Source organism: Geotrypetes seraphini, chromosome 14 (assembly GCF_902459505.1).
Source record: "Geotrypetes seraphini chromosome 14, aGeoSer1.1, whole genome shotgun sequence".
Lineage (NCBI taxonomy): Eukaryota > Metazoa > Chordata > Amphibia > Gymnophiona > Dermophiidae > Geotrypetes > Geotrypetes seraphini.
The window spans coordinates 73556389-73581586 of NC_047097.1; the positions used below are offsets into that span (position 1 = coordinate 73556389).

A 25198-nucleotide genomic window follows, 5' to 3' on the forward strand; every position below is an offset into this window, starting at 1 on the left:
AAGTGTAAAGGACAAACCACTGACAAGTTGGTGAGTCACTGGCTGAGATTTGTTGATTAGCATATAAGTCAATATTCTTTGAACAGTGTGAAAAAGATTTATTTTCACATATGAAGTGGTCTGACTAGGCAGGGTCTGATTTTCCCTCAACAGGTTCCCCTGCTGTCTAAGCCCATTACATAGCACAAGCCCAAATCAAATCAGGAGAGTCACTAACACTCCCCTCAAGCAATGTTGCATCACTGGTCAAAGGAAAAATACCAGAGGGTTTTCCTGCACTAACCACAATTTTGCCTCATCCATGTGAGCTAACTCTGCAATGATTGTGGTTTTCACCAAACAGGGCTGTCACAGCACTAGCTCCCTCTTCAGACACCAACACTGAAACAACACTTCCAATTTGGGCTCCCCCCCCCCTCCTCCAACACCTTATAGTGAACCAAATGCTCTAAACCAGTGGTCTCAAACTCAAACCCTTTGCAGGGCCACATTTTGGATTTGTAGGGCCTCAGAAAAATTAGTTAATGTCTTATTAAAGAAATGACAATTCTGCATGAGTTAAAACTCTTTATAGTTTATAAATCTTAATAATAATATTGTAATTTATAGCTAAAGACATATGATCAAAAAACTTCTGTGATTATGATAAACATACCGAGGGCCTCAAAATAGTACCTGGTGGTGTGTAGTTTGAGACCACTGCCCTAAACAAACATGGCTTCTCTCTGGACTCTTGCCTTGCTGCCTTCCCCTAACCCCAGAGCCCAACAAGAATAAATGCTCACCTGCTCAAGAAGGGTAGGCCCACAAGCCACAGCTAACCCAAGGAAGCACACTCCCAAAAGTTCAAGCACTACTGCTGAACACCCACTCAGTATTTTATATTATATAGAGATATCAATTAACAGTTATGCAAGCTGTTGCCAACAACATGGTACTCACTGCTACAGTGAGGTTCACTGGAGAGGAGGCACAGCGATTCTCTCAGCATGAGGAACTAAGGAGGAAGGGACCTAGCTGCCCAGATGTACACCCCTGGAGTAAAGGTGGCCCCTCATGGGCCAACACCCCAGACACAGGAGGCTTATGGAAGAGAACAGCATTTTTATTAAAGCAAGTGAAATCATAAAACTAATCAATACTAACAGAAGAAATAATATCATTTAGAATGTATTTGTTTTGAAAAATCTGTTTTAAGAACTTCAGCCATATTGTATACTTGTTAATTGAAGTGAAAATGAATAAAGAATTAAAAAAAAAAAATTAGAAAAAAAAGAACTTCAGCCATGCAATTAATGTAATCCAATATGTAATTCATCTGCATCTGGCAGATCCTCTTGCTGTAAACCGCTCTGAACTGTCAAGGTATAGTGGGTTATAAATAAATTTGAATTAGACCCCCAGAGCGGGCCTAAAATTACATGTTTACAATCTGCTAGAGACAAAGTACTGGCTAGGTACTGCACAGGATTATTATACAGTTCTAGGCTCCATCTGCTGGCAGGCAGGCATAATCCAAGCATTTGGACTGATCTGGATTAGAGAATGACATGGGGCAAATTTTTCCAGTCCCTGCCCCATTCCTCCAAGCTCTGTCCTCATCTGCACAAGCCTCAAACATTTTAAAATCATAAATGTTCAAGACTTGTGTGGTTAAGGCAGAGCTTACGGGACAGGGACAATGACAAAACTCATGGGGACAGGGAAATTGAGTTCCTAGTCTGGAAGGCTGACAAAAATGTTTACCTTTAATATAGAAGGTGGCTCTTAAGACTGAATAAAATGAAAAGGTAACGGAAGCTAAAATATCGACACAGCCTCACTTTTACTTTACAACAACTGCAGCCAAAGCATACTTACACAGGTATTCTACAATAATTAACATAACTGCATGTGAAGCCTGGTGGGATTCTTTGGGTAGTTCTGTCAGGCAGGGACATATGGACTTTATTTTATAGACAAAAAAATCACTGATAAGTTTGTATAATAAGAATTAAAACTTGAAATAATCCAGTTAGTTGATTGACAGTCTTTGTCATTCCTGAGAATTGCATTTGTATGGTATGCTATTAAGTGATAACAGCTGCATAAAGAAGGCCTTGTTTAAGTAGGATTTTAAGGAGACTTTTTTATGGCTGGCAACTGGTCTAGGACTGCTACATGTGCAGAATTCACACTTTCCTCCTATGCAATAAAATCCACCAGGAGCCTTCTTTTAAGAACCAATAGCACTTGTCAATAACAGCTGGGAACTAAACATTTGTTAGCAGCATGTACACAGAAAAGAGATCTGAATGCAAGTAACAGAACTGTCCCCAACATGGTGCCTGAGCTCTCTGACTAAGCATGAGAGGGTGACCTTCAATCGCTTCTGGAATATAATTCCAAGCAGGCTTCACAGCCACAAACCAAGCTATACATCATGGCTGGTGTGGAAGTGAGTAATTGCACCTGGTCTGTGAGGCAGAATTCAGATGATTTTCTAAATGGGAAGCCAAACATAGGCAGGATTCATCACTCCAGTGTGAGCAGGACTGAGCCTAACTCCCCCTCATGTCATCTTGTTCTATCCCTTGCATGGGAATGCTTCCTAGGACTAGTAATGGGGAAATAAAACATAAAAACTCAGTCTATTACTTACATTTATATTGTACAAATGAGATGAATATTGCTTTTAGCTAGAAGCACTGGCACACCTAAAATCTACAATGATTTAGTTAAGGCACAGAGAGTTTTGTAAACTTTCAAGAGGAGAATGAGAGAGAAAAAAAAAGCCAGAGACAATATCAAAACTCACTCATTTAACAGCATAAAGTTAAACAGTAATTAGAGAAGGCCTCCATATGGCTGGTGTAAAAGAAAAGGGAATCATAGTAATGGTTCAGCACCTTTTCTGCAGTTTTGAAACTGAATCAGACATAGAAAAACCAACTCAAAGCAGTCTGTAGTCAGCCAGCTCGTGGGATGCAAGCAGAGACAAGTGCTGCCACTCTTGAAACATGTCATACAAAACACCCTTTTTCCCTAACAGCCATTTGCAACCAAACTGAGTGAATACAAAAGACTCAAGCACCCTAGATTTCTTCAACTATTTCCAACTGTTTGTTATGGTCCATAACAGTTGTTGTGCTTGTGCCTGTTTCTATTTCCACAGTGGTGTGGTGGGTGACAAGAGAAGCAGACTCCACCGAAACCAATACATTTTGATCTTCTAGGTCCTGTGTTTCATTCACAGAAGTATCTGCCAGGGGAAAAGACTCCATATCTACAGAAAGAAAATATAATAAAAGACCAATTAATCATCGCTACCACTTTGAGCCATTTTCAGGTTGCTCCAATTTGATTCTGTACAACTTTAAAGAAGCCTAGCAATAAAATAGTTTATTTATCACACCTGCAGTTTTAAAGACAGACATTTCCAATTTGCTTTAGTTGGAGGCACTCAGCACTGCAAGCCAAGTCATCACATGAGTCCAGCTGGGTTGAGAATCTAGTGGGGTTGAGATCTATGACTATCAATTCCTCTTTCAACTCTGCATTTACAGATTAGACAATAGCAGAAAGTGAAAAGAGCACAGGACAAAACTTAAGATCATGAGCTTGAAAAGTGCAAAAGCTCCATGCTGCAAGCCAGCCCTTCTTCCAAAGCACAGCCACTACTACTCAGCTCCAGTATAATGCAAATTCCATTCCCTTCACCATGGCTCCATGTGGAAAAGTGCAAAGTAATGCATTTAGGCAGAAAGAAGAAGGAACACGAGTATAGAATGTCAGGTGCAACTCTGGGTAAGAGCGAAGAAGAAAAGGACCTGGGTGTATTGATAGATAGGACCCTGAAACCGTCGGCACAATGCTCGGCAGCAGCAAAGAAAGCAAATAGAATGTTAGGCATGATAAAGAAAGGAATCACGAGTAGATCGGAGAAAGTTATAATGCCACTTTATAGGGCAATGGTTAGACCTCACTTGGAATACTGCGTCCAACATTGGTCTCCCAACCTAAAGAAGGATATAAAACTGCTGGAGAGGGTGCAGAGACGAGCAACGAAGCTAATAAAAGGTATGGAGAACTTGGAATACGAGGAACGACTTAAGAAACTGGGACTGTTCTCCCTTGAGAAAAGAAGACTGCGAGGGGACATGATTGAGACTTTCAAAATACTGAAAGGAATCGACAAAATAGAGCAGGAAAAAAAATTATTTACCATGTCCAATGTGACACGGACAAGCGGACATGGACTGAAGCTAAGGAGGGACAAGTCCAGGACAAATAACAGGAAGTTCTGCTTCACGCAACGAGTGGTGGACACCTGGAATGCTCTCCCAGAGGAGGTTATTGCAGAATCCACCATTCTAGGATTTAAAAGCAAACTAGATGCATATCTCCTTACGAGAGGCATAGAGGGATATGGGTGATTAAAATTATACCAGGTGTACACCTGGCTGGGCCTCCGCGTGTGCGGATCGCCGGACTTGATGGACCGAAGGTCTGATCCAGAGATGGCAGTTCTTATGGCTCATACCAAAGTCAAGTATTGCAAATTTATTAGAAAAACATGAAAAGGAGCCTTTTAGAATGATAAACCTCCACCTTACCATCAGCTTGTGCCTGAGTACTGCTCTGTGTCTTTGCCTGCCTTCTCTGCATGGCCAGCTGCCGGTTCCTCTCCATCCTCTGCTTCTGTTCCTCACTCAGGAAAACACCAGACAGGGGTGGGGAGGGAGGATTCTGCTGCACACTTTCAGAGAATAGCTCCAGATCATCTGATGCCTCGTCCAATCCAATATTAGCACCTTGCAATTTGTAAAACAAAAGGACTTTTTGAGGAGGAATTCAGAGGCTGTTATTTTTCATGCATCACAGTGCTAAAGGCTTTAGCTTAAAAAGAGATCTGTCTTCAGCCTACCCAAATATAATCAGCTTTATATGGGGTGCAGTGGGATATAAGTTTGCTGAACTGAGACACGGAGGAGACCGTGGATTAACATGAGGTTTAAATGGGTTTCCACTAGTGCTGCCCAATTCAGGGAAAAATATTTCAATTTGATTCAATTTCAACAACACAGCATTGTAAAATAGAAGTAGGGACATTAGATCATTTAATTTTTTTTTGTCCTTGCATAAAAGCCTTTTGGAATTTAATTTGGCCCCAAATTAACATATTACTAGAAAATCATATTGGTCTCTCATATGATACCATATTATTTGGTACTGCAATGAGAACACAAAGTCCAATATCAGCAAACAATAACAAATTGCTTTTAATATTGACAGGAGTTGCCATGCAGCAAATCACACAAAATTGGAAGGATTATACCAAGCTAAATTATACATTCTGGTGGAACTCGGTGTGTCACATTTACAAAATGGAGAAAATATTGGCATTACAACAAGGAAATATAAAAAATTTTAAGAAAATATGGGATCCATTGACAAAATATTCTAAAGATCAGATATCTTAACACATTGATAATAATAATATAGGGTTAGGGAGGGAAATATAGAAATTAATATGAGGAAAGAGGAAAAATGAAAAAACAAATAACAGGGGAAAGGGATTCAATATATATGAAATGATATTGTACATACAACTATAATTATTATAAACTAAATATTATACTATTCATTTATTGTAAGAATGAAAATTTTATAAATAAAAATTTAAAAACAAAAAACAACACAGCTTAAGTTTAAACATTTGATTTAACCAAGGCAATATCACATCAAAAATAGGAACATCTGATCTATAACACAGCTTTAAAATTAGTTAGAAACATGGGGTGATGCCAGCAGGGAAGAGGGCTGGAGAGGCGAGGCGTAGGCACCGGCTGATTGCCTACAGGACATGCCTCTCACCGCATAAAATTTGTTGCCAATGGCGGTAGCGAATCTAGTGATTCATAGAGCTCGCCTGCTGCTGCTCCTGGCATCTTCTCTCTACTGCAGCTTACCCTCAGTGACAACTTCCTGTTTCCACTGGGGTGGCCGCAATGGAGAGAAGACTAGTGGCAGGGTAGCACTGTGAATCGCATTTGCTAACATTGCTCGGCAACAACTTTTGCATCAAATTAAAGGTAGATGCGGGGGCAGGGAATTAGATAACCCTACTGTTGGGGGGTAGAAGGGTAAACGGATCGATTCCGGGAAGGAGTAACCAGTAAAAAAACCAAAAGGCTAAAGAAAAGAAGCCAGGGAGGTGTGGGCTCACCTTGCTGCCAATCTACTCACACAAGCATTCCATTTGCTGAAGTCCTTTCTTCTGATGTAACTTCCTGTTTCGTGAAACAGGAAGTTACATTAGATGAAAGGACTCTGGCAGAGGGCAAGCCCGAACAGGCTTCTGCAAAAAAGATCGGCAGCAAGGGGGTTGGTGCTACTGCTCATGAGTGTTTTTTCTGGAAACAAATCGAATCGATTTGAATCGGGCTCTGCTAGTCTCCACTATACCCTCAAGAGGAGGAGAAAAATGTGACTGTGTATATTGATTAATTTTTGGAATCTAATGATATATTTAAATTATATCAAATGGCAAACACATCAGTGAAAGTATTTTAGGAAACAAAGCTACCTAGACCCAGAATTCTATGCAGTGTTTATGTTGAGGTGTGTATGGAGCCATCGCACAGGTACCTGATACCTAGACAGACCCTGTCGGCAGGAACCATTTGCTGTGTGTGACAGCCTGAGCTTACATTTTATTGCTGAAAAATGCAACCATGCACAGGACAGTCACAGCTGAGGAGTTGGAAGAAGGTCAGAGTAGAGGGACTTGAATCCTGACAATAGTTTAACCCCGACTACAGAACTGCAGGAGGAAACCATGAATATAATCCATTCATACACATAGAGGAGTTAACAGTTGCTCACACAGATCATATCACACCTGGACCTTCTGCATGGAAATTTTATTTGCACAAGTGATGCAGCTCATGGTCAGAGGCTCCATGAAGGCATATTCAGGAACAGCATGAGAAAATAGTTGCTCTGCCAACCTCCACCCCCAAAAAAGAAAAGATAACAGGAAATAAAAACATTAACAAAATTCAAGGAAACCTAGAATAAAGCACAGGAGGAAAAATTTGATATTATTTTTTAAATTTTATTTCCTTGAGTCCAACCAGACCAGTCCAGAATTCATGGGTTGTTATGCTTGTCAGCCAGCAGAGAGAGAGAGAGAGAGACCAATGAGCTGTGCCCTATAAAAGGCACCATGCAGCCCCAGCTCAGCAGTATTACTTTAACAAAGCAAATGTAGGCAAACAAAATACCCCTATGCTATTAAGCAAATGAGAGAATACAAGTCTCCCAAACTTTAGGTGTGCTCCCTTTGGAAGACTGTCCCAGCCGCTAAAGCAGGTAAGCCGGCAGCAGTGAAAAGGGAATCCCCAGCAACTTCGGCGGTAAGGGAAATTTTGTTTCCTTGACCGTAGGCGGCTGGGGAAATCCCTGCGTGGGCAGCGGGGGAAGCCCGGGCTTTCCTGCCATAAGCTGCCGGCGAGCGAGGCACTTGCAAAGGGGAAGCCTGGATGCCGGCACCCAATGCCGATGAGGTTTCCCCTTTGCGGTGGCCTGCACAGCGCTTGCACAGGCCTCGCATCTGGAGCACTTTCTCCCAGTGAAAGTGTTCATTGTGCAATACGCGACCGAGTTGAAAATAAAGAGTGCCAGTTAATAAAAAATTCAATTACACAGCCCTGAAGGACCCCTTCAGACTGGCACTGCCTCAGAATTTTTTTTTTTACCGAACAGACTCCACTGGCTCTCAAAGCTATATGCCTTACCTGTATTGGGGAGGTAGACACCCCTGAGAACGGATGTACCCCTAAACAGGGCCCCTCCAAGCTCAGTCTGGCACCAGAACAGGGACAAGGGGCCCTAAACAAATTCCAACAGCTTTAACAAAGGGAGACTGGCACAGCTCACCTACTGCCATCATTTACTATGTTACCTGTGGGAGACTGAGAGAAGACTGTTAGATAGTGGGAGGGACAGCTATTAAGTAGTATAACCAAAAGTTTGGTCTCAAGTCTCCATCTGCAGGTCATGGTGAGCTATTACCCATCAGTGAAGGCTGTACTGGTCTGGAGAGGTTGACAAAGAATTTGATTTTGTGAAAGACACTATGATTATGGTTGCTCAAGTGGGCCCTAACAAGAGTTTTAAAACTGGTATCTCAAACTCAGTCAAGAAAAACTGTGCAGTGAATGTTTAACTTGAAGACCCAAAGAAAAAAAAAGAACAGTCAAATGGCTTATGTACCTTGATCAGTCATAAAATCTTCATGTATAATGGGGACATCCAGGCGAATTCGCTTCAGGCAGGTCTGAGGAAATATAGATTAAGTGTACATTGAAATTGCATCTGTATTCTGCAGCCTCATTTATCAGCAGGTTTGCATTTTGATTTTACTGGGGAGGGATAGAAAAACTGAGAGAATCCAGTCATTTACCCTGCTCCTGTGAGTTTCCAGATGAATTGGTTGGGATCTGGCAGCAAACACTTCTTTTAGCTAGGTATTCCCCCCACCCTAATTTGTGACAGCCCAGGGCTCTTTTTGGGATCCTGCAATCATAGTAACACAGTAAATGATAGCAGATAAAGAACTGCGTGGTCCATTGAGTCACTGTCTGCCCAACAAATTCTGCCCATGAATTCTAAATCTCACCATTAGGTCAGCAGGAGGCAGTCTCAAAACAGGCTGCTCGTGGCCAGCCCTGGCAAGGTCTTTCCTCTAATACAAGTCACTTACTCCTCTAATGCCCCGTTAGATTGTGAGCCCACTGGCACAGATAGGGAAAAATACTTGAGTACCTGAATGTAAACCACTTAGACAACCTCTGTTGATAGGTGGTATATAAATAAAATACATAGCATAACCCAGCATCAGCGCACCTAAAATCTAGGCACCAAAGCTCCACCAGTTATAGACCTGATATAACTGTAGGTACCTAAATGGGGTAAGGGCATGTGTTATGTAAGGTCTGTTATTGAGAAAGACATGGGGGAAGCCACTGCTTGCTCTGGATCGCTAGCATGGAATGTTGCTACTCTTTGGGTTTTTGCCAGATACTGGTGACCTGGATTGGCCAGCGTAAGGACGGGCTAATGGGTTTGATGGACCACTGGTCTGACCCAGTAAGGCTATTCTTATGCAAGTGGGAGCCTCACCCATTGCCCACCTCATTACTTCTATCCCCTTTTATCTTCATCCTATGCCCCTCATTCCAGAGCTTCCAATCAATTGAAAAAGACTTGCCTCATGTGCATTTATCATTTCCCCTCTCCTGCCTTTCTTCCAAAATATACATATTGAGATCTTAAGTCTGTTCCCATATGCTTTATGAGGAAGACCAACCACTTTAGTAGCTGTCTCCAGAATTGTATACAATATTCTAAATGAGGTCTCGCACAAAAGTCTTATACAGGGGCATCAACACCTCCTTTTTCCTAGTGGCCATTCCTTTCCCTATGCACACTAGCATCCTTCTAGCTTTCACAGACATCTTTTCTACCTGTTTGGCCACCTTAAGCTCATCACATACTATCACACTCAAGTCCCGCTCCTCTTTTGCGCCTGGGACCCTAAAACACAGAAGTTATTGGTGGGTAGATGTGGAAATGACATATATACACAAAGCTCATAAGCTACCTTCAGTTCAGAAAGCAGGCTAAATATTCTCTCATCAGCTTAGCTGAAGTGGTGTGTGGCTGTTGGCAAGTGGTAGGAAGTACAACTTAATAGTCAGAATCACCTCCTTTGGGGTGACAGGATCTCAGCAACTGATCAGGATTGCCTGGCCTGTTCTAACACCATAGACATACTTCCAAATTTGACATAATGACAAAACAAACCTTTCGCCTATATTTAAGAATAAATTATGATGATTTAATTATTGGTAACGTACAAGTAAACTCTATTCCACACTAATTGTACTAGTCTTTTGCTGTGGAGAGCTGGGAAAGACCTTACTGCAAGATCCTCTTTACATTTACCTGAACTTCTTTCTTATTCCCCAGTGTCTCCAGTCTGTCAACAAAATCATCAAACTGCAGCTTAGGGAAGAGCCGATGCGCCCAGTGTTCCATGTGCCTTATCAGTGTCTTCAAGTCTTCTGCCTGTAAGAAGAAAGCAGCATGAACTTCATCCCAGGTGCCACTTTCTGTCTCTGGGAAACATGCTATCAAGTTTCTACCTGCTCAAAACAAAAATAGAATTCCAAGGGTTTGTTCCATAAGAGTATTGTAGTCCTTCAACACGGAGGAACAAATATGCTGACTGGACATCTCAAATATCATGATCCTTCATGTATGTCAAACTATTGCTACCTTTATGTCTTCTAAAAATGCTGGCACGTCTAAAACTGCAAACTCAATCACTGCACTATACTTGCACCACACAGAATTAGGAAAGAAAGATGCAGTTTTACGGTACTTGCTTTTATCTCTGAATTCACTCTTATACTAGCAATTCAAGAGTGATTTTTACTATTACAGTGATTCATTAAACATTTTTCCCAGTGACATGTTACAGAATAAAGAGCCTGATAAGTTCACAGTGCTGGACCCTAGGTTGAAAGGATTACTAAGTTTCAAGTTTATTTAATGTTTGATATAATCGCAGTATCTAAATCCAATGCGATTTACAAAACTAAAAATATCAAAACAATTTCAACAAACATGGTATTAAAAACATTGTGATTATAAAAATACTAAGAAAAAAAAATGAGGGGAGAGAAAAAATAAAAATTGGATTAAATACAATGTAAATGCTTCTGAAATGTTTAAATTCTGTTCAATTTCTTACCTCATGCCCTTTCCCTCGGAATTTTATCTTATCAAACATATGTCGTAGTGCTGGGAGGCCTCGTTCAGAAACCAACCTGGGAATAAGAACATAAGAATTGCTGCTGATGGGTCAGACCAGTGGTCCATCGTGCCCAGCAGTCCGCTCGTGCGGCAGCCCTCTGTTCAAAGACCAGCGCCCTAACTGAGACTAGCCCTATCAGCGTATGTTCTTGTTCAGCAGGAACTTGTCTAACTTTGTCTTGAATCCCTGGAGGGTGTTTTCCCCTATAACAGACTCTGGAAGAGCATTCCAGTTTTCTACCACTCTCTGGGTGAAGAACTTCCTTGCGTTTGTACGGAATCTATCCCCTTTCAACTTTAGAGAGTGGCCTCTCATTCTCCCTACCTTGGAAAGGGTGAACAACCTGTCCTTATCTACTAAGTCTATCCCCTTCAGTACCTTGAATGTTTTGATCATGACCCCTCTCAATTTCCTGTATTCAAGGGAGAAGAGGCCCAGTTTCTCTAATCTTTCGCTGTACGGCAGCTCCTCCAGCCCTTAACCATTTTAGAAAATATTAGAATATTAGAAAAACAATTATTCTTTGGACACAAAAGGAAGGCAAAATAAGGTTCTTACCTGCTAATTTTCTTTCTTTTAGACTTTCCAGAACGGTACAGCGTCACTGATTGGTAATACCTCATTATGACCAGCAGGTGGAGACTAAGACAAAAACTTTTGGTTGTAATATACTTCTCCCTCGGTATTCGCAGGAGTTAGGTGCAGAGTCAGACCATGAAGTGTGAAAAATCGCAAATAACTTCTCAGCCGACTCTGACCAACCCCCGCCTCCCCGGAACCTTACCTGGTGGTCTAGCGGTGAGACCCGGCGCCAGGAAAGTAAACTGCCCCTCAACCAGGGCAAATCTGCAGAAATCACGCACACGTCCCCAAGCAAGACCACCCCACGCAGGCGGGCATGGTCTTCAGGAAGACGGGGCACCTTAGAGTCCATTAAGGTCTGAACCAACCTGTCCAGACCCTCACCAAAGAGAAAGACAACCCGAAAGGAAAATTTCGTCGAGCACAGGCCAGCTGCACTGACCTCACCTCTGGAGCACTTTTCCTCTTTAAAAGTGCTCACTGCGCACTATGTGACTAGCTAACAGAAAAATGTGCTGGTTCGCAATAAAAATCAATAACAATGAACTGAAGGCTCCCTTCAGACTGGCAATGTCTCAGGAATTTTTTTTTTTGTTGTTTCTCTGTCAAAACAGACTCCACTGGCTCTCTAAACCATATGCCTTGCCATATTGGTGGCAAGGCTTATAGCTGAAGCTCCTCTATAAAAATTTTGGGGAGGTGGAGGAAATGGGGGGAGGGACCCAACTTGTGACCCATCAGGTGTGATATCCCTGAGGTCAAACAGAGCCCCAAAAAGGGTCTCCCGAAGCTCAGTCCGGCAACAGACGGGTACAAGGCCACTAAACAATTTCCAACAGCCCTACACTAACCAAAGTAATACTGAAAACAGCTTACCACACCTGTTGAGAGACCGAGAACAGACTGGGTATTTTAGAGGGAAGCATAGCTACTTGTAGTACAGCCAAGAGTTTTTGTTTCAGTCTCCACCTGCTGGTCATGGTGAGCTATTACCTATCAATGAACTGTACCGGTCTGGAGATATGCTAAAGAAAAGCAGGAAGACTCCTTAGTTTATATTATACCAAAGAGAAAATTCTGAGTCCACCCATACTTGCTGAGATTGGTCAAGTGGAAAAGAAAAAACCCCTGAAGAAAGGGCAATGGAACCTAGTTCTCTAAATTACTTTCAACAGAATCCAATTTACTATTTTACACTACAAAGGAAAGCATACTAGGACAAACACTTTACCTCTGAGCATCCAGCTTAGGCCTGGGCCTTTTCACAGATTTCCTGACAGTCAAAGGATTTTCTTCTGCTGCAGAGGAGTCTCTGTTTCCATCTGAATCCTCAACTAGAAGAAATAAAATAGCACTCTCCTCAACATTACATTACAATAAGGAACATGAAGGCAGATAAAGGCCAAATGGCCCATCTAGTCTGCCCATCCACAGTAACTATTATCTCTTCCTCTCTCTAAGAGAGCCCACGTGTCTATCCCACGCCTTCATGAATTAAGACATTCTTTGTCTCTACCACTTCCTCCAGGAGACTGTTCCACACATCTACCACCCTTTCTGTAAAAAAGTATAAACTTACATTACTCCCGAGCCTATCACCTCTTAACTTCATCCTATGCCCTCTCGTTCCAGAGCTTCCTTTCAAATGAAAGAGACTCGATTCATGTGCATTTACTAAACCAGGAAATACTGCACAGGCTTACCACCTCCACCTCCTGGTGACTGAGAGTACTTGGGACTGCACAGCCCACTTGTACTACAGCCAAAAGTTTATGTCTCATTCTCCATCTGCTGGTCATGGTGAGCTATTACCCATCAGTGAGCTGCGTCAATCTGGAGAGACACTTAAGAATTCTACATTAACAGAATTCACTAGAACTCCCACGTCCTCCTCCACCACTGCATACCACGCAAGCTGCTTTACCTTTCTAATCAACCTCTGCAGCCCCCCCCCCCAGCAAGAATGGAGGGACGGAGAATATATTTGCTTTATCTCTACATCATCCTCTTCTGCGACACCAAGAGCGATGACTTCTAGCCTGTCCCAGTAAGACACACCCTGGAGACTAACCACTCATTACCATCCCTCATCTCACCACCAGAACCTGATTCACTGCCATGATATAGGCCTTTGCCCCAACTCAACAATAACACAGGTCAACACAATCTGCCAAGGATAACTTCAATTTTCTACAATCCCTTGGGTACTCAATCCCCTCACTTTCACCCACTCACCAGAAAGGCCACCATCTAGACCTTGTTATCACCATGGAAGTGGACACAACAAACCTCAATATAGCTCTGCAGGATGGAGAATGGTCTCCCTCACTTTGATCAGACTACTTCATGTTTTGGTTAAACTTGCTTTGGCAGGAAGCAAAACACGACGTACCCAAGCCAATAAACGCTATACTACCAGAAGACACATTTAAGTACCCTCCTTCAGGCCCAAATTCAAAAACTTTGTGAAGAATTCTTAGTTTGTCATCAGCACTTACATTACTTTGATATGATGTAAGTGCCTGCATCTAACTTTAGGCTCAAAAGTGCAGACTTACACTAGTATTCTATAATGACCAATCCACCCAGAACTGCCATTATAGAATTCACATTTAGTGTGTACTATCCTAGTGCCTAAATTTTGGTGCTTTTTCTTGAATCTATCCCTATGTGTTTCTAGTAATGTAGCCAGGCTGCTGATTTAGGGCAAGCCTGAGAGCAAAGTGGGTGGGCCAAAAATCTCATTTCTAGAGGCACCCCTCCCCCCCCAATCTCATAACTATGGTGGTGGGGATTCCTGAGCCCCGTCAGCCAAAGACTTCCTCCCCACCAAAAGTTTACATGTTGGGCAGCCACAGCTTCTATGCTACCTGGGACAAAGTCAGCACCGACGTCCATGACAGATCCGCCCCCCAAATTCCTGCAAAAAAAGAAGGATCCGCAAGTCTGACAAATGGTTTTGAGGAAGGGTCCCATGACCTAAAACGCACAATCCACCACCTAGAGAGGACATAGCACAAAGATCAAACCCAGGACAACAAGGGACACTGGTGTGCGAAAAAGTACATAAATATAAACAAATGCTCAAAGAAAAGCGCAAAGCCTACTATTTCCAGTTGATGAGCGAGTACTCCATCAACACCAAGAAACTCTTCAGGATAGTGTTCAAACTGACCAACATCACCAAAATAGTCCTAGCACCCCAGGAAGAATCCTCTCCCATCAATAATCTTGCTGACTACTTCTGTTTAAAGATCCAGTCGCTCCGTAATAAGCTCAGCCCCACCAACACACCCATGTGCAATCTCTCCTCAGAACCACACAGCAGACCTAATATGGGAAAAGTCTGCCCCTCTGGACCAGAACCTGTTTCAGAAGCTCTTCGCCAATTACATACATGGATAATGCTCATTAGACCATTTAACTCACTCCACCAACTTTTCAGGGCTTATGTTTCAATTGTACTCAGACAATGCTCAATAATGACACATTCCCGGAGAACAAAGGGCATATCATGATAACACCCATTACTAAGAAAAACAAGGAACCAATTTCTTCTGTCGCTAATTACCAATCCATTGCTTCCATCCCTTTCTTTATGAAACTACGAGAAGGATTAGTATACCAACTGCTCAACTACCTAGAAGAGTACAATATACTTCACAACCCCAAGTCTGGCTTTCAGTCACTATTCAGTACAGAGAGAGATCTAGCCTCACTAATGAATGATATCTACCAACTTTTTAGCAGTTCTCTTATACTACAATTTGACCTAAGCAGCATCTCTGAATTTGTAGACCACCACATATTTCTCTCATGCTTGGACACCACTTGCATCACAGGAACTGTCCTGAATTGGTTCAGAGGTTTCCTAACAAATAGCTCATACCAAGTCTTCCGCGACAATGAACTGTCTGGACCACTCCCTGCAGAGTTCTGCTTTATCTCAACATCATCCTCTTCTGCGACACCAAGAGTGATGATGTCTGGCCTATCTCCAATCCTGTTTAACATATACTTATGTTCGCTGGGAAACCACCTAGCCTCCTCTGGAGTTAAGAGCTATAGTTACACCGATGACATCATGGTCCTCCTCCTCTGCCTTCAAAGAAATCAAAGCAAATCGAAGAAGTTATCCTTACAATGGAAAACTGGATGATGATACACAAACTGAAACTAAACCCTGAAAAAAAAAACCAAGTTCTTCCTCGCAAGTCCCTCGAATCTCAATGAGGAAAAAAACATTACGATCAGGGGTAATACCCTACCACTTCAGTCTACTATCAAAATCCTAGCAGTGACTCTAGACCAGTGGTTCTTAACCTTGTTGGAGGTACTGAACCCCACCAGTTTTATATGCGTGTTCACCGAACCCTTCTTTATTGGAAAAATAAAATATGATTTTTACAAATTCAAAACATAGGTATACAGTGAGGGAAAAAATAATATCAATTTTGAAAACAAAAAAGTTCTCCTATATTTCGAATAATAACAACATAATAATGAAATTTACTGCAAATCAGTGTGACTTCTGCTGTTGATTGATAGATCAAGAAACCGAGTACACGATCAGTCTTGATCAAAATCACTGAATAACTGATAGATGATTGAAGCGCTATATGAGTCGGAGGTGTGTTTTGACCTCCGCCAATCCCGCGAGACTGACTCACCGAACCCCTGGGGTTCGGTCAAACCCAGGTTAAGAACCACTGCTCTAGACTAAAAGATGACCATAGAAAGCCAAATCGCTGCTGTAGTTCGCAATGGTTTTGCAGCACTCTGGAAACTATGATCTGTCTGTTACTTTGATACTCTCCCCATCCAAATCCTATGCCAAGCCCTGATCCTCAGCATTCTAGACTACTACAGCCTCATCTATACCATGCCCCAAGAAACACTACAACAGACTCCGAACAATTCGGCACACAGCTGTGCGCCTTATCTTCGGCCTAAGGTAAACCGACAATGTCACGCCTTACTACAAGCAACTGCACTGGCTCCCGATCAAGACCCACTCATTATTCAAACTGGGCAGCTTCATGTATAAGGCTCTTTATGGCCTACCAAAGTACACGATGTAAGTATTTGAGTTTACCTCCCCGACCTGCCTTTTGCGCTCCAACTCCATAGTTGCCTACACTTCCCTGCATGGAAGACCTTAAAAAGCTTATGTGACAAAACTACTATCCTATCAAGCAGCTCACCTCAGTCGGAAATTACTCCCCATTACAGGATCTTCTTCGTCATACATGCATTTCAAGTGAGGATTAAAAACATACTTGTTCAATAAATTCCTAGTAGAGCATTACACCCTGTGCCCCACACTCTTCATGATGGAAAATAGCTCCATGCATAGATTCATACAACTCTTACTAACTAGCACCTCCTCCCTCTCTTGCCACCCGCTTTTGGGTCTGTATCTATATCTGTACTGGTTATTGAAAGCTGTTCACTTACTTGAGTTTTTTATTTTGCCATACTACCTAATCATGATTGTGTTTGACACTGACCTTATCATGCTGCTAAATTATTTATTCAAATTTTCTTATACCTTCACCTCTCATGTACGGTCTTCTACTTAATTTCTGTTAACCACATTGAACTTCATGGTGTATTGTGGTATACAAATAAAATTTTGTGTTATGTTATGAACAGAAGAATGCATGCAACCCATTTATAAACCCACCTCCATTGATAAAGTGCTCAGCCTCATCTTCAACCCCCAAAGAGAGAGGAGGGGGCAGAGGAGGGAATGATTCATCTTCTGTGTGCTCATAATCTGGAAGATCAAACAAATTGTTCTCAAATGGATCCACCATCTTTTCCAGCCAGCCTTGTGTTTTCTACAACAGAGTTTTAGACATACGATTTACAATACTAGAAACACACTGCGAGACGTAGCCTTCTATTCCATACCAAATGATAAATTCATGGCACTCATTCAAAGAACTTCATTAGGCTTTAAAATGTGATAGCTTATTTCAGAGCTTATTTTGTATATGTAGAACTTCACAAATGTGGTCATCTGACATTTAATCTTATGATTTTTGCTGATGTATGGGATCTTTATGTTGCACAAATTCTGAAATATGTATGTATTGTGTTTCCCCAAAAATAAGACAGTGTCTTTTATTCATTTGGGGCACAAAAAAGGCACTAGGTCTTATTTTCGGGGTATGCACATGATCATCTCTCCATTCCTCTCCTTCATCCCAATTCTTCCTTTCTTTTCTCTCCCCATATGTGCAGCATCTTTCCTCCTTCCCATCCCCCTATGCAGCAGAAGTTTGCCCAGCTTCTATCCTTCCCTCCTTCATATCCCTTGTGCAGTAGAACCCTTGAGCCCCCCCACTCAGCCGAACCCCTGCTGACCCTCCATTCTTCTCATCCCGCCAACCGCAAGTGAGCCCTACTTTCAATTGAAGCAGCGTCGGGCAGGCAGAACTATAAACAGGCTGCTTGGCCTTGTCCATCGGGGATTTCACGCTGCCGCATTACTGATAGTGTCATCAGTAACATGGCAGAGTGAAATCCCCGACGGACAAGGCCAAACAGCCTGTTTAGAGTGCTGCCGACCCGACACTGCTTCAGTTGAAGGTAGGGCTGTCTTGTGGTCGGCGGGGAGGGAAGGATGGAGGATCAGCAGGGGTTCGGTTGTGCGGTGGGGGGGCCGGGTTGAAGAGTTGCCGGCGAATCCCGGGACTAGGGCTTATTTTTTGGGTAAGGCTTATATTAAGACCTACACCGAAAATGATGCTAGGGCTTATTTTCAGGGAAACACGGTAATACTGTGAGCTGCCTTCTACTATTTTTAGAAACCCTATGAACATGAGTTCTTCACTTGCCAGTTCTTTGCTGTCTCTGCTTTGAATGGAACAGCACATACAGTATCTACTAAACACATACACCTAGTTTAGTAAAATTTACATTAGTTACCAGTCAAGGGATGAGGAATTGAAATGCCCGTGCTTGATTTTTAAAATACTTCATAGCTTTCTGCAATCTGATTTGCCCTCCAAATTAAAGAAATACGACTCAAGTCAATGCTTAAGATCAACGAGAATTCCTTTACTCACAGCAGATGAATCCAGAGATGTGTGGGTTATGTCCATCCACCAGAATGCGGAGAACAAGAACAAACTGAGCTCTGTCAAATATAAGAACATAAGAATAGCCTTACTGGGTCAGACCAAAGGTCCATCAAGCCCAGGTCACTAGTACCTGGCCAAAACCCAAAGAGTAGCAACATTCCATGCTACTGATACAAGACAAGCAAGCAGTGGCTTGCCCCATGTCTTTCTCTCAATAACAGACTATGGACTTTTTCTCCAGGAAATTGTCCAAACCCTTCTTAAACCAGCTACGCTATTCGCTCTTACCACAACTTCTGGCAATGCATTCCAGAGCTTAATTATTCTCTGAATGAAAATATATTTCCTCCTATTGGTTTTAAAAGTATTTCCCTGTAACTTCATCGTGTGTCCCCTAGTCTTTGTAATTTTTGATAGAGTGAAAAATCGATCCATTCTGGATTTTGTAGACTTCAATTATATCTCCCTTCAGCCATCTCTTTTCCAAGCTGAGGAGCCCTAATCTTTATAGTATTTCCTCATACAAGAGGAGTTCCATCTCCTTTATCATCTTGGTCATTCTTCTTTGAACCTTTTCTAGTGCTGCTATATCTCTCGTGAGATAAGGAGACCAAAATTGAATGCAACACTCAGGTGAGGTCGCCCCATGGAGCAATAGAGGCATTATAACATTCTTAGTCTTATTAACCATCCCTTTTTAAATAATTTCTAGCATCTTGTTTGCTTTTTTGGCTACTGCCACACATTTGGGCGAAAGGTTACATCATATTGTCTACAATGACACCCAGATTCTTTTATTGGATGCTAACCCCCAAGGTGGACCCTAGCTTCTGTCTGCATGCCTTTGGAAGATAGACGCAACCCATTGCCGTGTCGAACAAAACACCCAAGTATGTCATGGAATGCGTGTGCAACAAACTGCTCTTTCTGTGATTCATAATCCAACCAAGATCTTCCAGTATCCAGATCACCTGATCCACAGTGCATTGACTCTCAAACGAGGTGGCTCTGATCAGCCAGTCATCCAAGTACAGGTGCATTTGCAAACCCATTTTCTTCAAGTGAGCTGCCATGACCACCATCACCTTGGGGAAGGTCTGAGGAGCCACTGCGAGGCCAAATGGCAGAGCCGGGAATTGGTAATGATTTTCCAAGAATGGAAGTGCAGAAATTTGCGGTGAGCTGGAAATATTGTAATGTACAAGTAAGCCTTCATGAGATCCAGAGGCAAGAAACTCTCCTAGAGCCACCTCTGCTATGACAGACATTACTGTCGCCATACAAAAGCGCAGAATCCTGAGAGCCTCGTTCGTGTAAGATCCAGAACAGGTCTCCAATTTTCAGTCTTTCTTTGGCACAATAAAGTATATGGAGTATCTGCCCAAGTCTGAGAGATCGGGTGGCACTGGTTCTATAGCTTGAATATCCAATAATCTTTGTATAGTGGCTTGCACCCTGACTACTTTGTCCGGATGCCCCGTAGGAAAGTCCACGAACCAGTCCGTCAGAGGCCAGGCAAATTCTAATTTGTAGCCTGATCGAATAATGTCCAGAACCCACTGGTCAGACAAAATGCAGTCTCAGGCCTGCAGGAACACTGATAGCTTGCCCCCTATCTGAAGAGGGCATCTCTCATCCAGGTTAAAGCCTCTGGATCCTGGGGCGCAGAGTAATTCTTAGATGACTTCACTTTGGGTTTCTTGGGCTGTAGAAGGTCCACATCTAAAAATCCAAGACGGTCACAAAAAACAGTGTTTTTAGGACTTTTCAGATGGGGGAAACACAGGGGGACATGCAGAAATCTTCAAAACTGCCAAATTCAGACCCCTCCCAATCCACCTCACAGGCTGTGACAGCCTTACTCACTGTGACCTGTGCTGGAAATGTGCTGCAGTCTGACTCAGCACTCTTAAAGTAGCTGGAATCAGAAAATCACTGCCTCATGTTGGGAATGCCTCTTCGATGCTGATCTTCTGACTGCCAATCAGACATGGTGCCTGACCCTACCTCCACCTTCATGGACCGACTGATATGCTTAGGAAAGGGTAGAGGCGAAAAAATGCAGCCGGCACCGCAAGAAACACCGCTGAGTCTCCTAGGTATGCCTAACAACCTGCACTCAAACCTCTGTTCGGCAGTAGGAGGAAAAAAATGCAGAGACGGCCCTGAGCTCCTAAGAAACCAATGCAGGCTGGTTAACAGGTACTCACTAGGATCGGCCTGTCAGCTGCAGACCGAAGTCTGTGTGTTCCCAACACAGGCAGAGCTTTAGCACAAAGAATCACCAAAAAGGGGACCAAAACACTAAATAATAAAAGAAAGAAGGGAGAGCAGAACAGAAACACTCCTTCAGGCACACATGCAGAAGGGAAAAACTACAAGTGGTGCTAGAGCTCCCAGTGAAATAGAGTAGAATCACAGAAAAATTTGTTCTGCATATGGCACGCAGTCATTGGGATGTCTAGAATATCTCACTTATTGCACTGGAATAAGGATTACCAAAGTTTTTAATTATGTAACATGAGGCTGCATATTCATGCAATGTTTAATTTTCTGGGTAAATAATCAAAATAATACTCTACTTTTAAAGTTGAAAAGCCTCAGGTTTTTTTTAGGTAAGGCATAAAGCTCGAACCTCCTCCACCAACATCATTGGCTCATAAAACTTCCGGAGAGGGTGTGCAAAACTACCACTCCTTAGCAATATTTTCTGGGTAAATGAATTCCATTAATCCATTCATGGCACAGGCATGATTTAAATCAAATTCACCCTGATTCATATGACTCAATTTTCCTCACAAATCTTGGTCAACACCCTCACAACTTAATTTGTTCTTAGATCATAAATAAAAGTACCCATCGGGTTCTAAGAGTAAGAATGGAACCTTGCATATTTTCATATGCAAGACAGATATACGGAGATTACAGGTTACTTGCAATTGGGGATGTCAATCCAATTTGTGAGCTACAAGGGTAGTTTGAAAAGTTTGGTAAAAAAGCAAGTTAAACAATATAATCTCCATCAAGGGCTATATACCTAGTCCAGTGAGTTTCCAGATTTTTTATATTGTAAGAAATAAGCATTTTAATAAACATAAAATGCAGTTAAAGAAATGAGTGAAAACAAAATGCATTACACATTTATATTATGTAAGTTATGAGGGTGGTATGAAAAAAGTTTAGTTAAAAAGCAAGTTAAATAACTTAGTCTCTATTGGGGGCTATACACTCAAGTCCAGTTTTTGGGTTTTTTTGTAAGCTATTTATACTCCCTTTCACAAAACCATCAAAGCTGGCACCTCTTGTTCAGAGTCAGCAAAGCTGCGCCTGGAGCAGGTCCCAGCCATGCTAAGCAGCAGCAGGAGAGACTATCCATTAGCCTAAGGAGATAGAGAATGCCCAAGTAGCAGTGAGCAGACCATTTTATATATGGCACAGCTCAGTTTTGCGCTCTCTATCTCCGCCTGCTGGTAGGTGGACTTAACCCACTCGTCTGGATTCATCTGCTGCAGTTAAGTCCAGTCGACTCTGCTTAGGTGCAAGGCCTCTGGACTGCCACGTGTGCTTAATAGGAGTACCACTTTTTAGTCAGGCGGTCGTTTAGACAGTATTGGCAGCTACCGAAGTGAATGTAATGTGAAAGAATAGAGGTGGGACATCAGTGCACATAAGCGGATTGTGTGCTTATCAGAAGTGCAACTATCCAGAGTTTACGTCCATTGACTTTAATGTAAAAAAAAGGGACCACGGTGGTAGGGTGTGGCTAACCGGAAGATGTGCTTTTCCCACGTGAACTTAGGTGAAGTCGACTGTATACATCTTGAGATCTTTTAGTCTATCCCCATACACCAGTGTGTATGGGAGGAGTGTGTGGCGCAGTGGTTGGAGCTACAGCCTCAGCACCCTGGGGTTGTGGGTTCAAACCCCACACTGCTCCTTGTGACCCTGGGAAAGTCACTTAATCCTCCATAGCCCCAGGTACGTTAGATAGATTGTGAGCCCACCGGGACAGAGAGGGAAAATGCTTGAGTACCTGATTGTAAACCACTTAGATAACCTTGATAGGCGGTATATAAAATCCTAATAAAACTTGAAAACAGTGGTCTCAAACTCCAACCCTTTGCAGGGCCACATTTTGGATTTGTAGGTCCTTGGAGGGCCTCAGAAAAAATAGTTCATGTCTTATTAAAGAAATGACCATTTTGCATGAGGTCAAACTCTTTATACTTTCTAAATCTTTCCTTTTGGCTAAGTCTTAATAATAATATGGTCATTTATCAAGTTTCAAGTTTTATTTCACATTTGATGAATCGCCTATTTCGAAATTCTAGGCGATGTACATAATAATATAGAAACTATGACATAATTACAATAAAATCAATAAAGACTCACATGAGAAAGAGGGAAAAAGGGTAAAGTTACAATGGGGGAGAAGAAAAAAAACAAAAAACCAGGAGAGAACGAGAGGTAGGGTAAAATTATTCAAAGCTTTTCTTACGTAAAAGTTGATTTAGGCATCCATTAGTTAAATTATAAATCAAAAGCGTCCTTAAAAAAATAAGATTTTAAAAGCTTTTTAAATACTAGGATATCGCTTTCAATTCTAATGTAATGGGGAAGGGAATTCCACCATTGTGGCCCTGCAACAGTAAACATCTCTGCTCTTCTTGTTCCAATAACTTTTAATGATGGCACAGTTAATAAATTTTGACTAGATGAACGCAAAGATCTTTGAGGTTTGTATGGGATAAGTGATTTTAAAATAAATTGTGGTTCGTTGAATGTAAGAGACTTAAAAATTAGGAACATCAGTTTGTAGAGGATCCTATGGTTAACTGGCAACCAATGTGCATCAATTAATAATGGGGAGACATGATCGAATTTTTTTGCATTGTAGATTAACTTTATGGCCGTGTTCTGAATGATTTGCAGTCTTCTTTTTTCCTTTTGGCTGATATTTAGAAAAAGGGAATTACAATAATCGATTTTAGCTATGATGAATGAATGGATTAATATCTTTAAAGAGGAAGGATAGAGAAATTTGGAGATTGATCTTATCTGTCGAAGCTTATAGAAACAGTGTTTAACAATGGAAGAAATGTGTTCATGGTAGGATAAGTTATTATCGAACAGCACTCCAAGAATTTTAACTGTAGGTTCCGTGCTGAACCTATATTTATAGCTAAAGAGATCATGAAATTGTTTTATTTTACTTTTTTGATAAACATACCGAGGGCCTCGAGTTTGAGACCACTGCCATCCACCTCTGCTCCACTCCATCCTTTTGAAGGTGCGGCCTCCAGAGTCTTCTACAGGGCTTTTCCCTAGGCAACCTTCTAGCTTTTCAACCCGTAAGATCATCCCATAGAATCCCACCCAAGTCCCGCTCTTCCGTCTTAGCATTACATTTCCTCCAGCTTCCTCCTATTATTCACACAACTGCTTTTATTCGATTGATTCAATTTGCTATGCCGTTCTCCGAAATCAGAGTCGAACTCGGAGAAGGCCCGTGGGAACGTTTCTTTCTCGCCTTTTTTTTTTCCGTTTACCTCGCGCCGCTCTTCTCTCAGCAGAATGTGGCGCCAAGGCCGCCCGCCCGCCCTCCTTCCTCGAGCCGAAGACGCACTTCCGGCCTCGCCTCTTCCCATTGGCCGGCGGCGCGCCGTTCATCCCCGCCCACCTGCAGAGCGTCAGCGGGAGGAAGTTGGCGCTTTGGTGCTCGCGCCGTGCCGCTAAGCGATGCCCAAGAAGAAGCCGACGCCGATCCAGCTGAAGCCGAGCCCCGACGGCTCCGCCATCAATGGCACGGCGCCGGCAGAGTAAGTGCGCGGCGAAGGAGAGGCCCGGCTTTCGTGTGCGCAGGCGCAGCTAGTTCTGGGACTTTCACAAAGAAATCAGCAAAGCCAAATGCTTTGAAATAATCGGGAGCAAATCGCCGCCTTTCCCCTCCCCCCTTCGTAGGCGCGGGGGGGGGGGGGCTGGTGCAGACCTGAGGCTCCTAAAGGCTGAATGGGCTGCTCCTGGCCACGAGCAGCCTCTGCCCGAAAGTTGGGGGGTTGGAAGGGTGGAGAGAGGAGAAAGGACACGAAGGGAGGGATGCAGCAAAGGGGTGAGAGACATGCATGGGAAGGTGCAAAAATGGAAGAGACCAGCATGAAATGAGCAGACAACAATAGGTACCAAAAATAATTGCATTTCCTGTTTTCTGATTAGAATATGTCTTATCTGAACTGTGTCTCCTGCAAGAGCTGGTGTTAGACAAGCAAGTTTGAGCTAGAACCTAAGTGGGTGAAGCTGTTACAAAAAGAAACCCACAGATTGGGCAGGAAAAGTGAATCGAATCAAAAAATCTCTCCCTGATAGGGAAAGGGAAGGTTGACACTGAAGTCGTGCACCCATGGCTGTCACAAAAGGAGAGTTAGCAGGACATAAAGGTAGGTGTGTCAAGAAGAGGAGATGCTGAAAACAGGTGCCGTTTGGTCCAGCGCTTTCACCCAACATCAGGTGTAAACCTAGCCCTGTGTCTACAGAATCAACCTAATACCTCTTCACCTCATTCTCATCTCGTACATAGGCTGTACCCATGTATATACACTGTTGAGGAAGACAAGAAATGAGAGCTCACCTATATTTGTGTTTTCCTGCACATTTCAGTTGG

At 42.6% G+C, this 25198-nt stretch overlaps 2 protein-coding genes and 1 non-coding gene across 6 annotated transcripts in view; 1 reads left to right on the forward strand and 2 right to left on the reverse strand.

The window, feature by feature from the left end:
• Nucleotides 1-1089: 1089 nt before the first annotated feature.
• Nucleotides 1090-24243, reverse strand: TIPIN (TIMELESS interacting protein). 3 transcript variants are annotated; one of them, XM_033919563.1, is made up of 8 exons: nucleotides 24090-24243; nucleotides 17136-17292; nucleotides 12681-12783; nucleotides 10805-10880; nucleotides 9994-10116; nucleotides 8260-8323; nucleotides 4596-4793; nucleotides 1090-3265 (listed from the first exon to the last, which is right to left on the reverse strand). In XM_033919563.1, exons 1-8 carry the CDS (start codon nucleotides 24186-24188, stop codon nucleotides 3075-3077), a joined length of 1011 nt encoding a protein of 336 aa, XP_033775454.1. In that variant the 5' UTR covers nucleotides 24189-24243; the 3' UTR covers nucleotides 1090-3074. The 3 variants fall into 3 exon arrangements, with proteins under 3 accessions (XP_033775454.1, XP_033775455.1, XP_033775456.1); XM_033919564.1 differs by having other exon boundaries at nucleotides 17136-17228; nucleotides 24090-24211; XM_033919565.1 differs by lacking the exon at nucleotides 24090-24243 and adding an exon at nucleotides 23771-23923.
• LOC117348723 lies at nucleotides 6605-6733 on the reverse strand. The gene has a single exon (XR_004537045.1).
• MAP2K1 (mitogen-activated protein kinase kinase 1) overlaps nucleotides 24221-25198 on the forward strand; it is a 43631-nt gene continuing 42653 nt past the window's right edge. For both annotated transcript variants that reach the window (XM_033919561.1, XM_033919562.1), the window contains exon 1: nucleotides 24221-24359. In XM_033919561.1, coding sequence (XP_033775452.1) covers nucleotides 24280-24359 — 80 coding nt within the window. In that variant the 5' untranslated portion in view covers nucleotides 24221-24279. The remainder of the gene's footprint in view (nucleotides 24360-25198) is intronic.